This window comes from Notamacropus eugenii, chromosome 1, assembly GCF_028372415.1.
Source record: "Notamacropus eugenii isolate mMacEug1 chromosome 1, mMacEug1.pri_v2, whole genome shotgun sequence".
In the NCBI taxonomy this organism is placed as follows: Eukaryota; Metazoa; Chordata; class Mammalia; order Diprotodontia; family Macropodidae; genus Notamacropus; species Notamacropus eugenii.
The window spans coordinates 363,363,036-363,376,895 of record NC_092872.1 but is presented as its reverse complement, the minus strand read 5'-3'; the positions used below and the strand labels follow the sequence as shown (position 1 = coordinate 363,376,895).

Below are 13,860 nucleotides of genomic sequence, written 5' to 3'. Positions count from 1 at the left end.
TCTCTACCTCCCTGAACAGCCTACTTGCTTCCATTGTGAGAGAAAGTGGTCCTCCTTAGCATGGCTCATGTATGACTTGTCTACAGTATTTGAGTCAACTCTGTATTTTCATTTTTCAAAAAGCCCAGACCCAGGGACCCTACATAATTGAAATGCTGCCAGTTCATTCAGGAAGTCACTTCTGAACAGTAAGAATCCAATCCTATGTCATGTTTCCCATATGGAAGGGGCTACTAACCCTACTTCTGGGTTGGGAAGTCAGAAGATCTAAATTCAAGTCCCAGATCTGTCACATGTTCTCTTTGATCCTTATTTTCCTCATCTCTGAAGTGAAAATGGAAATGAAAACCTGCCTCCAATGGAATGTCATGAGGATCAGTGCAAAGCAAATTATCTTACATTTATAGAGACTTCTTTCAATTTTTCCAATAGCTTTCACTTATGTTTCCTATGGTTGTTCTATTCTTTCCACTCCCATGGTTCTGGGGATCAGAGATAGGAAGTTACTAGATCTCACCTGAATAAACTGATTGCTAATAGATTCCTGGACATTTAGGACACTGTGGATTGCATCCCATCAGGCAGCAGATGCTAGAACCATCATTATTATTCAGGAGTTCCAAGCTAAACATTAATACTATTTTGAAGGAGACCTATAATTTCATTTGATAGCAGGGAAGCATTAGAGATGAAAAGGGAAGACAAAATAAGAGATTGCAGTATTTCATCAATGTCCATAAGAAGAATACCTGGTCTGCAAATTAGGAAACTAGAGTTCTAATCCCAGCTCTACCTTTTATAACTTTGTAATCTTGGGCAGGTCACTTAACTTGGAGCCTTTATCTTTTTGCCACTATAATAAGGATAATAAGCCCCTTCATTTTATGACAATGCTTTTAACTTTTCAAAATTCTTTCAAATGCACTACCCTCATATAACTCCCATGATAAACCTTTTTGGTAGAACAGGAATTCTTTTTTATCATTTCTATCCTCTTCATTATTTTCTTGTTAAGCTGAAGAGAATCAAATTTTGAGGGAACAAGCTCCAAAAGAATTCTGAGTTTACCTTTTCTCCATAAAGCTTTGTTTGTGGTGGGTAATAGAGGAGATTTATTTTCAGTGGAGAGGAACAAAAAAGAGCGAACATCACTGTCATTGATAATAGGGAGTCACTGGAGGTTTTTTGAGTAGGAGAATGACACTTAAGCAAAGTCAATTAGTAGCTATGTGGATGATGGATTGAAGTGGGAACACACTTGAGGCAGAATGACCAAATAGTCCAGGCAAGAGATTATGAGGGCCTAAACTAACATGGTGATAGTGAAAAGTGGATAGATACAAGAGATACCTTGGAAGTAGAAACCAATTTTGGCAAATGATTAGATATGTGGGGTGAAAGAAAATAAAGAGTTAGGGTTAATACCAAGGTCACAAACCTGGGAGACTAGGAAGATAATGAAGCCTTTGTCAAAAGCAAAGGAAGTTCAAAAGAGGTGAGTTTTGGAGGAAACATAATGAGTGCAGTTTTGGATGTGTTGAATGAGCTGTCTATGGGACACCCACTTTGAAAGATCCAATAGAAAGCTGATGATAATAGGACTGCAACTCATAGGGGAAATAGGGATACATACATAAATCTGGAAATCACTTGCACAGTGATAATAATTAAACCCATGGAAGGAGATGAAGTCACCCAGTGAAAAAATGTAAAAAGATGATCCAGGACAGAACCTTGGGGTATACACAGTTACATTGTGTGATGTGTATGAAGAGCCAGCAAAGGAGGCTAAGAAGTGGTCAGGCAAATAGGAGGGGAACCAAGAGAGAGTCTTGTAATGAAAATTCAGAGAAAAGAAAGTACCCAGGAAGTGATGAACAGTGTCAAATGTGGGTCAAATGCTGCAGAAAAGTCAAGGATGAGGACTAAGAAAGGGAACATCTGATGTGATCATTACAGAGTTCACTGGTAATTTTGAAGAGAGTAGTTTCAGTTGAATGATGAAGCCAGAAGGCAGATGGCATATCTGAGAAGTAATAGAAAAATGGAGGAAACATGTAAATGTCTTTTTATTAAAACATTTTTTGGGGGGAGGACATAAACTTCATGTGGAAGCTGACACCTGAACAGAGTTTTTAATGCAACTGAAGATGTTAAGAGGCCAAGGGGAGAGAGGGAGAACCTGCCAGTCATGGAAAACAGCTTATGCAAAGGTCAGGACACATGAGAGAGTGATAGTTGGGTGAAAGGGAGGAAAGATTCAGGATGATAGACTAAGGGAAGAGAAGGGTCCACTGAAGGTTTTTAGTGATAGAGAACATTTGGGCCTGTTGATAGGAAGTAGGGAAGAAACCAATTGCTAAGGAGAGATTGACGATTAGAAAGACGGGTGATTACTGGAGCATTTTACTAGAGAAAACAGAAGAGTATGTGATCAATGGTACATGTAGAAGAGTTGGCCTTGATCAGTAGGAAGGTCTTCTCTTCCTCAGAGACTGCAGTAAAAGAGTGTTGTCAAGGGATTTTGAGATGTAGGGAATGGAAAAAGAGGGAGCTCATGTAAATAGCCTTTATTTTCTTAGTATTTGGGAAGGTCTTCAACAAAGAGAACCCCAAGTTTCCTCATGGAATCCTGATGTGTTTTTCTAGGTGAAAAAGAGGGTGAGAGTTGAGGAGTGAGTGAAGTTGATATTCCATTGCACTTGGCTCATGAGTCTCTAGTCACTTACTCGGTGATCATTCTCTTCCTCCTTGAATCCTATCCACCACCCTTACTCACCTTACCCTGGTGCCTAGGAACAGAGTCCACAGAATCTATGAGAAACCCATGCTTTGGGATATTGTTCGAAAACACCAATTTCTTCACTGGATCCAACTCCTTGTTTTTTAGCTGCCACTTCCTGATGAGGCTGGAAGACACAAAGCAACCCAATAAATATTATGATATTGATGTATATCTGACAACTCATACTTTCAGAGGGATTCACAAGACAATTCCTCTGTTAGGGCTCATGCAACAACAAAAAGACAAGGAACATATTTCACAAAAATCTTTCAAAAGCCAAGACACAATACTGGGTAGCAAGCTCTCTCCAGACACGTCATATCTTTGATAGTTCTGATAAACATCCTTGAAGCCAGTGGTACAATCCCATGACCCTCAAGGCATGCAACAAATGTTGACTGATGATAATGATGGAAGGGGTAAAGAGGAGGAGAGTGCAACACAGGTATATTGAGAGGTTATGGAAAAAACATTTGTGCCCCTCTATGCGCCTACATCCTTTTTCTCCCTATATTTTGAATATGGCAAAATATTCCTTTTAAAGGACATTCTTCCCCTATATGGAAAGCAGTAAGTAAAACATTTGGAAAGCCAATGGTTGTCTTACCAAACCATCGATTTTGATCACCATGACTTAGTCATTTGGGAAATACTGATGCTCAGTGTCCACTTCTGGCTGTGGAAAAAACAACCAGATACCCTTCAGAGCAGCTGAAGTGTAGTGGAAAGAGGACTGGATTTGGAGTCAGAAGACCAGGGTTCAAATCCATGATCTGGCACTTACTAAATATAAACTTCAGAAGAAAGTCTTAACCTCTCTGTCTCTCAGTTTCATCATCTGTGAAATGGGAATAGTAATACCCGAATTCCTACCATCTCTGTCTTTTCACATCTACTTCCTTCTGTAAACTCTGCAGTCTAGTGAGACTGACCTCCTTGCTGTGCCTCACACACAATGCTCCACTTCCCAACTCTGCATTTTCACTGGCTGTCACTTATGCCTGGAATTCTCTTCCTTCTCCCTTATACTTTCTGGCCTCTCTCTCTTTCTTCAAATCTTAGTTAAAATCACACCTTCTTGTGAGAAGCCTTTCCTGATCCTCCTTAATGCTAATGTCTTCCCCCTATGATCGCCTCCAAATCTATCCTGTGTATGTCTTGTGTGTATATAATATATATGTATGAGTGTGTATCTGTGTGTGTTATATATAATATACATAATATTATGTTATATATAATAAATAATGTTATATATAATATACATATATGCATATGTGTGTGTGTGTGTGTGTGTGTATATACACACACATATACACAGAGAGAGAGTTGTTGGCATGTTGTCTCCCCCATTAGGCTATGAGCTTTTGGGGAACAGGGACTCTTTTATCTTTCTTTATATCTCCAATGCTTAGCTCAGTGCCTGGCACATAGTAGGCACTTACTAAATGTTCATTGACTATATACTTCTCCTACAATTTAGCACATCACTAAGCCTTGGAGGTGACCATGAATTCTCAATAGTTCTTCATTTAGAGCATAACCTTTGCTAAACTCTAACAATAAGGAAAACCACTGAAGAGGGTGCTAGTGATATACTGTATCTGTTGCCTGGACCTAATGACCTAAGGTAGGAGAAGCCCCCAGCTCATAAATTTCTCCAGCAACAGTATCTCATGGAAGAGGGGCTGAAATTTTTGATGGTGGAGGGACCATCCTCAGGTATCGATCATCATTAATGTCTGTAGCAAGGAAAAAAATGAAAACAAAGACTTCTATCTCTAGTCCCCATAAGTGAGAGGATGGAAGACTTCCTCTGTGATGGCTTATGACAGCCTAACCTTCATATCTTCACAATGTGAAACTTGGAAAGGACTTTATTCACAGGGCCCAATCCCCTCACTTTACAGAGGGGGAAACTGAGAACTACAAAGGGAAAGTGACTTGCCAAAATTCCCACAGCAAGGTAGTGGAAAAATGGGAATTGGCATTTGGTTTCCTAGGGTCCAGCACAGCACTGCTACCATTACGTGGGATCAGAGGAGCAGTGGTCTGCTCCTCTGCAATGATAGTTTATTATAACAAAATCATTTTTTTTATTTCAGTAAAAGATTCACAATACAATTTCTTTGAACAGTAAGATCCCTTACTGTGTTAAAAGTACAAATTGATTTGTGAAAATTAGGTTGACAAATAGCATTTTAAGAAGAGAAATAGTTCTCATAAAGTGAGACAAATGACAACTAGTCATATACTCTCATGAGAAAGCGGAAAAGGACCTTAGAGATTATCTATTCCAATCTTGTCATTTTATGAGAGAGGAAACAGGTCAAGAAACATGAAATTATTTGTCCAAGTTCACAAAAGTTTTAAGTGGCAGAGCTGGATTCAGACATAGATCAAAGTTCTATCCACTGAACCAGTGGAAATTAAAATCATAGACACTGTGAATATCACCTAAAAGACCATATTAGACAACCACTTTGACACCAGGTCATCAGCAGAAAGTATTCTCAGTACAAAGCTTGTGGCACCTGAAACTGTCATTCCAAAGTGGAGTATGAAATGAAAAATCAACTTGATTCTCATTAAAAATAAATACCTATAGTTAGAATCCCTTTTGGAAAACATGGCTCATCGCTATAAGTATTTGGATATATTGAAACTTGCCATGTTCTTCAAGAATACATACTTACTATAGAGCTTTACAATAGGACACTGAGTCAGAAAATATTCTGTTGAGCTCATGAAAATTTTATTGGCATGTTGTCCACACTACCATATGTAGTTGGATGGGCAACCCAGTGAGCTGTTCCATTAGTTTGCATATCTGGGAAGGCATTGCTAATGGACAATAAGCTAGGTGGATCCAGATGTGAATCAGGGTAAGACTGTGGGCAGGAACTAGACAGTCGTTTTAGTGATCCCACCATGTTACTTGACACAAAATCCCACCTTTTAATATCAATATTCTCCTATTGATGCTGATTGGCAATTAATAATGAAATACAATGATCTTAAAGGGAATTGCAGGGGACCAAATAGTGATAGAACGATGTATGATAAGAATACATAAGGAGGCTACAGCATTACCAAGAAGGATCATATAAAACATCTGCACTGGTAGAAGTCGTACTCACATTAATGAGATCAAGGATCCATTGAAGAAAATACTATATGCAAGGCCCTGCAATAAGAGAATCAAAGCTCTAAGCAAATACAATGACTTTGTAACCAAAGCAGCCCTGGGCATCCTCATAAGTGTGCCATTTACATATGCATGACACAGTTTTCAAAACGCTTCAAATTTCTGCCATCACTTTTATAAGCTGACATGACATAGGGAACTGATCACCAACAGCTTCATCTGTCTTTTCAAATACTGGGTCACAAGCAATGTTTGAAAATGGAAAGAAAAAGTCTTAGATATTTGTTTACCTCAACAATGTTTCCTGAAGCAACTTCAGAGCCTCCCAAGACTCCATCAGTTCCTTTAATTCCCCCTGGACAAGAGTTGCTCCCTCAAGAGATGATGTCTCCATTACCAGTTGGCCGTGAGCTTCGATCAAGTGCAAGTGTACTTCTTTATCAGGGAATTCACCCACCAGCCTCTGAAAGACGAGTGACTCAGTGTCAAGATTTATAGTCTACAATTAAGATATCTTCCAGTCATTTGTTAGATTAGGGGTGGGAAGTGAGGGTTAACCTAGAATCAAATAACCTTACTTCTTTAAGAGGATGAAGAATTTTAGCAGAGTATCTTTTCCATTGACTTAAGTTCTTTATTAAATATACACTAATGGAATCAACTGATTAAATATGAATGGTGAGGAAGAGTGAAGAGATGAGGATGATGATAAGATTAGGATCACGAGTGACAGGAAGGATAGTAGTGCCTTTAAGATAAATAGGAATGTTTGAAAGAGAGATGGGTTGGACAAGATAATGAGTTCTGTTCAGAAGGCAGTTAGTGATGTATGATAGTGTCTCAAGCTCAGGAGAGAGATGAAGAATAGATACATAGATTTAGAGTTATATTCATTGAGATGATAATCAAACTCATGGAAATTCTCTACAATAAATCAGGACAGAGAAAAAGAAGGTCAAGGACAGAGCCCTGAAAGTATATGTGCACATATGGGATTGGACATGGATGGTGATCTGGCAAAAAAAGATGAGATCTGAGAAAAGGCCATCAGATTTAGCAGTTAAAAGATTGTTAGTAACCTTGGAGAGAGTAGTTTCCATAAGTAATGGGAGAAACGTGGTCAAATGCCTGATCACAAACAATTGGGAAGTGACAAAGTAGAAATAAGTATAGATGACCTTTTCTAGGAGTTTGGCTATGAAAGGGAGAAGAAATATAGGATTATAGTTTGAGGGAATATCAGGGTCAAGTAAAAGATTTTTTAAAGTATGATGGAGATCTGAGCACATCTGTTTGTGGCAAGGGAAGATCCAGAAAATAGGAAAAGACTGAAGATTAGATAGAGGAAGAAGACATTTCAAAGAGTAAGTTCCTAGACAAGATGGGAAGCGATAGGGCTAAGGATTTAAGTAGAGTGGTTGAAACGAAGAAGGGACCCTTCTTCCTCCAAGAATGGAAAAAAAAGTGCCTGAGAGAACAATATAACATATAACCTAAAGGTAGTGGAAGCCAGACTAGATAGACTTTAAATCAGTCCATCAATCAGTAAACAAATTATGATTGAATATGATGGAATACTATTGTTCTACTAATGTGTTATTGTTATGCTATTATATAAAAAATAATTAATATGATGAATACAAAGAATGAGAAGACGCAGACTTATGCACAATGTTGTAAGTAGAACCGGGAGAATAACATAGTGACTATGACAACAGAAATAAAAAGAAAAACGACAATAGAAGCTAAATGCTACGAAATTATTTAACGGTTAGAAGACATAGAAATTCTCTTTCCCTCCCATTCTTCGCAAAAGTGGTGGCAAATGGAGCACTGCATATGTCAGACTTGGTTGAAGTGTCAGACAGTTCTGTGGCGTTATTTCTTTTCTCTTTTAAAAAATTTTCATCACAAGGGATATTCTGGTTGGGGGTGGAAAATGACATAGAGAGGAGAATGTGTTGGGAAATGTAGATGATAAAAAGACAAAGCACATCAGTATTTTTTTTTTAAAAAGAAAAGGGTCCAGAAGGGGAAATAAACAACCAATTTTAGTACTATCATTTTAAAATTAATAATTGGATGGCAGGGCAATAATTGTGGAGTTTATGCTAATCATGTCTAATCACATTTTATTCTTATCTAGATAGGTGAATATTTTCATTGATGACTTTAGGATCTTAGATGTAGAGTTTGAAGGAATCTCAGAGGTCACCTAGTCCACTCCCCTCCCCCAATCTTTATAGGAGTTAACTGAGCCCTAGGAAAGTTAAAGGGCTTTCCCCAGGTCACACAGGTAGTGTCAGAAGAAGGATTTGAACCCAGGTCCTTTGGCTCCAGATTGCGCATTCTTTCTACTGAAGAATAAAATAAAAGCTTCTTGTATAAAAAAATAAAATAAAGATGCCTCATTTCTCTTTTCTGCATCTGTAAACAGCATGTCATGAGAAGAACAGTGAAATTAATCCCTGTTTTCCTAAATCTACGTCTTCTCTCTGTTATAAATTCTGTTCAGTCATGTCTACTATAACTTTGGCAATTCATTGAAGTTCTCTGAATTTCCTCATCTCTAAAATGGGGATAATATTTTAAGGAGGACCTCTCAAATGAGAGACATGAGGACCAAATGAGACATAGCAGATGTAAAAACCTATTATAAACTTGGAAGTTCCAGAAGCAGGGAAGAGATTTTTTATTCTTTGATTCATGAGGCAATAGCGAGGCTTTGCAAACGAGAAGTGGACTTGCGAACCCTAAAGCCATTTTTTTGTCTACATCCTATGGTCCCATGAAGTACTTCAGAATATCAAAGATCACTGTGCAGGAGTAAAGATATCAAAAACATAGATCAGTATGAATGTCTACCGAGTCCTAACCATTCATTTTGGGGGGGTGCTTACTCATTTTAAATGAGTATTTTATAATCTTCATTTGTTTTCATTTGCCTTTTTCCCCTTAAAGTCCAACAAAAAAAATGTACTAGTCATTTGAGGATACCAGGGAACTGGATTCTAAGCAACAAAGGAGATGGATAGTGCAGTAGAAAAAAATTAGCACAGGGAGACCTGGTAGCTATAGTCTAATCCTGGCTACATCACTAGCTCACTAACTAACTTGGACAGCTCACTTCTCTTTCTGCGCCAACATTTCCACATCTGCAAAATGATGAGGGTGACTAGATTATTTCCCAACTTCCTTCTAGTCCTATAAGTTCATAATGCTAAAGTTCAATTGTTACAGACTTCTCTTCTACTGAAGAGATGAAAGAAGAGGATGTGGAAAAGCAGCTAAAAAGGAACAGAACAGAAGCACCATGAGCAAAGGGAATAATGACACCTTTGTGGTGGGTAAGCAGGTGTGTGTGGGGGACCACCAAAGACCTCGAAGATAAAAGCAGATGAAATATCTTTGATACTGATGCTGTTAAGTTAGAAAAAATTGGGAAGTATTCCGTTGCCCCATTACAATATCTCTTTGCTGATTTTAAAGAGATTCTTACTAGAATAGAAAACTTCTGAAACAGAAAATGTCCTCTCTGGATCTTTTCCTATTTCCTTGAGAGTACTGGACCAGAAAAACTCTAAGGTTTTTTTGTTACTAATGTTTTATATTCCCTTGTTCCATCGTAAAGTCTCTTTCAGCTCTAGCATTCTGTACTTGACAATCTCCTGTAACATATTATGTTCTATATTCTAACATTATACGTCATAAGATTCCTTCTAGGAATGCTCTAGGTTTAAATTTCCTTTCCAGCACTAATATTCCCTGAATCTGTGGTCTCATGTTTTATGTTCTGGAGTTCTTTCCACTCATATTCTGTGATTCCATCTCCTTCGAAGAGAAACATATTGCTTTAGCTGGTCAGAAGACAAGCAACTTCATTTAGAAAGAAATTTGGGATGTTAATTTACATTGTGAACATGAATCAAAATTTAGTTCTAGCCATTCACCTGTGAAATCCTAGGCTGATCATCAGTTACTTCAACCATGGAAATATGTTATTAAAATTTAGTTCAAAATCCAAGTAGTTGTTAGAAAAGCTCATTCATGAACAGAAGTGGCTCCCACGCAGTACTCTACCTGGATCAAGAGTTAGCTCACTTGTACCTAGAAATTTTTTTCAAAACTACATTTTAATCCTCTGCAGTTTGGCTTTCTAGTAAGTGAAATACTATTCCTAAGGAGAAAGTGTACTTACCTCAATATCTTCCACAGACTGGTCATCCACCTTCCACTGGCCTTCATCCCCTTGGTAGGATTCCAGCTTTTGTTTGGTCATCCCAATCCACTTCTGGAGCTCCCACAGTTTGTGGTTGAATGTCCAGTGCTCCTGAACATGTTTCTGGCTTTGTTCCATAGTTATCTACAAAACCAGAAGAGCACCCAACACATTAACACCAAGCTTGGACAAATAGTTTATGAAAATAAAGAAGTAATAAAGGGAACAGAAGAAAGAAACTCTAGCTCTGCTTTCTAATTCACTCTTTGAGTGAGGCAGCTAGGTGGCACAGTGAATAAAGCACTAGGCCTGGAGTGAGGATGACCTGCATTCAAATCCTGCCTCATACACTTAACTTCTGCCTACCTCGGTTTCCTCAACTTTAAAATGGGGTCATAATAGTACCTCTTTCCCAGGATTGTTCCAAGGATCAAATGAGATAATAATACATGTAAAATACTTAGCACATTGCCGAACATAATAGGCAATTAACAAAGGCTTGTTTCTTTCTCCTCCCTTTCCCTCTCTTTTCCCTTTCCCTTCCCTTCTTTTCCCTTTTTCTTTACTGTTGGCTTAGCTTTCAAATCTGTAAAATGAACAGAATACCAGAATAACACTAAGATCTCTTACAGATTTGATATTCTATGAAACTCACCTATTTATGGCATTATACTAAACTGATTTCTGGTTACTTTATATCTCATATACCCATAACAAAACCAGTTCAATTTAATGAGGACTTACTTAGTGACAACTACATGAAAGGTACAAAGGCATCTGGTCACCTCTTAACTAGATGAAAGTACCAGATGAGTCCTTCCTGCAGTCTCATCTCTGTCTACTGAAATGTCTCCCTCAAGGCCCAGTTTAGGGGCTATCTTCTTTATTTATGTGTGTAGTATGGGCACTTCCTGGGATACAGCCTTTCTAAAATTTCTCACAAAATTTTGCTTGGTCCTCTCCTTTGAACTTCCACCCTCTGTTGTAAAAGTTATTTGTCACATAAATATGCATGTACTTATACATATCTTTCCTGTCCTTGGATGTCCTGTGGTATCAGGACCTTCCAGGTAGTAGATGCTTAATAAATGTTTGCTCAATTGAAGAGTTTATAATATATTCAATTGCACTTATATCTCAAATTTCTCATGTTACTAAATAACAATGATAACATTTCTATAGTACTTTAAGGGTCATAAAGCATTTTCTTCACAATAGTCCTGTGTCATGTCTCCTACAAAATCAGTCTAAAGTTATGAAGCATCTACTATGTTCCACCCACTGCTAAAGGAAGGGTACACAAAACCAATGAATGAAACAATTACTGCCTGAAAGTAATCTGGAAGTAATCTGGAAGCATGTGTTAAATGCCTATTCTGTGGCCTATTCTGTGCTAAACACTCTTAAGTTCCATAAGGTCTGGAATCATGTCTTTTCTTTCCTTTGTATCTCTCTGTGAAATCTAGGGCGATGAGTCTATAACAGATGGACTCAGCCAGTGAACCCAAACCAGTAATACCAAAGGCATGAATTCATGAGAGGCAGCATGATATCATGAAAACAGCACAAGATCTAGCATCAGGAGATGTAGGTTCAAGTCTCAGCTCTACCATACTAACTATGTGCCTTTAGAAGAAGAGGCATTTCACTCCTTGAGCTTCAGTATTTCTTCATTCATCAAGCAGGGATAATACAGTTTCACCAACTATCTTCACTGTTAATTTCCTCAAAGGAGAAAAGCACACTGCAAACTATAAAATATTACAGAAATATGAGTTATAGTTATTTTGTCATTATTATTATTTGGTCTCATTTTAGGTTAGCCGAGAGAACATGTTGCAGAATTTAGAGTTTGAAGGAATCCAAGAATATAAAAATGTTGAAACTACAGGAAGAATTTTAGAACTGAGAAAACACCTCTTCTGGTCTTTGCTTCCTCACCATAGAAGACTAAGTGAAATGACTTCCACAAAGACACACCCTTTTGTTCTATTTCATGGCTTCCGCCCCAAATTCTAAGATGTGGCTAAGCACGAGAAGAAATTAGTAAGAGAATAAAGATAATCATTAAAAATTCATCCCCACTACTTGTTTTTAAAATGTATTTTAAAGTTAAAAATTTGCAATTACGAAGCATTTGTTTTCTTTCCTTCTCACTTCTCCCTCCACAATGAAAAGGAAAAAAAGAAAAGCAAAATTCTTTTAACAATGTTCATAGTCCAACAAAACAAATTCCCACATTGGTCAAGTCCAAAAAAAAAGTCTCATTTGACATAGAGTCCATACTGTCTCTGTTGGGTAATGGGTTAGCAACCTTCATCACTAGTTTGCCCAAAACAATACTGGATTGGAAGCCATAAGACCCAACTTTGTAACTTACTAGCTATGTGACTTTGGGCTGAGAGCATGGCCTGTCTTTTATTTTTCTTTATGTTTCTGGTGCTTTGTACAGTGACTGGCACATAAGTAGGCACTTAATTAATATTTATTGAATGATTTTACCTCTGTAAGCCTCAGTTTTCTTATGTGTAAAATCAGGATAATAATGTTTACACAACCTCACAGGATTATTGTGAAAATTCAATGAGATAATACATGTGAAAGCATTTTGCAAAATATAAAGTATGTGTAAGTTGCTATTTTACTGATGTTTGATAACTTACCTCTAAAGACCTCTTCAGGGTCTGATAATCAGATGCGAGTTGACTGATTTTATGCTGGTGACTGGGATTTGCCTGAACTAGGGGCTTCAGGTTTTCAATCTCAATTTCAAGCTCCTGCAAGTCCTCCTGAATCCTCTACAATGGAAAGGAGAGAGAGAGAGAGAGAGAGTCCATTTGTTTAGCAAAATCAACATTATGTGGAAGAAACTAGGGTAAGGATGGCAGTAGCTTATCTGAAGGGAGGACTTTCAAAGACAGTAATATGTACTCTAAAGTATGAGAAATGTTCCATGTTTGGCATTCAGAACATGGAGGATGTTTTGGGGGAAGGGGTCCAAAACTATCTGAAAAGGCTAGAATGAAAGCTAAGCCAGATACAATAAGATAAAAGTGAATAGGGATAAAAGTTAGGTTTTGACTTGGATTCAAAGAATCTCCTGTAGGATGAAGGAGAAGAACTAGGGTATGAACAGGGACAAGAAGGCATGGATGGGTTGCCATTTATCTCACATTAAGGAAACCCTCAAATATTTTGAGAATTTTAATTCAAGCTCTTGACTCAAGGCTTTAGGATCTCAAGTGGCATTTTTAGAAGCAGAGTGACCAGGAAAAGGGAGGTTATAATTCCAGATAACATTCTCCAATGTGGTTAAATCAAACCTGCAGTACTATGTCCAGTTGTAGTTATCACATATTAGTAAGGTTCGATAAACTGAAGTGTATCCAGACCAGGATAAATAGAAGAAAGGAAGAAAACAAGTATCTTTAAGCACCTACTAGGCTCCAAGCATTGTAAACAATTTACAAATATTTCATTTGACCCTCACAACCCTGGCAGGTAGGGACTCTTATTTTCCCCACTTTATAGTTTAAGAAACTAAGTCAGACAGAAGTTGAGTGACTTGTTCAGAGTCACACAACTAGTAGGAATCTGAGGTGAGATCTGGACTCAGGTCTCCTTGACTCTAGGTCCAGAGTTCTATCCATTATACCACCCATCTTGCAATAGAAAATCAGCTGAAGGAACTGGAGCATGTTAGCCTTGAAA

General features: G+C 37.8%; 1 protein-coding gene across 3 annotated transcripts in view; it reads right to left on the bottom strand.

Annotated features, from left to right (window-relative positions):
* Window positions 1–13,860, bottom strand: part of SYNE3 (spectrin repeat containing nuclear envelope family member 3) — a 185,467-nt gene that overhangs the window by 44,621 nt on the left and 126,986 nt on the right. For all 3 annotated transcript variants that reach the window (XM_072630318.1, XM_072630320.1, XM_072630319.1), the window contains exons 11-14: window positions 12,813–12,947; window positions 10,129–10,293; window positions 6,221–6,393; window positions 2,780–2,909 (exon numbers count right to left, since the gene is read on the bottom strand). In XM_072630318.1, coding sequence (XP_072486419.1) covers window positions 2,780–2,909; window positions 6,221–6,393; window positions 10,129–10,293; window positions 12,813–12,947 — 603 coding nt within the window. The remainder of the gene's footprint in view (window positions 1–2,779; window positions 2,910–6,220; window positions 6,394–10,128; window positions 10,294–12,812; window positions 12,948–13,860) is intronic.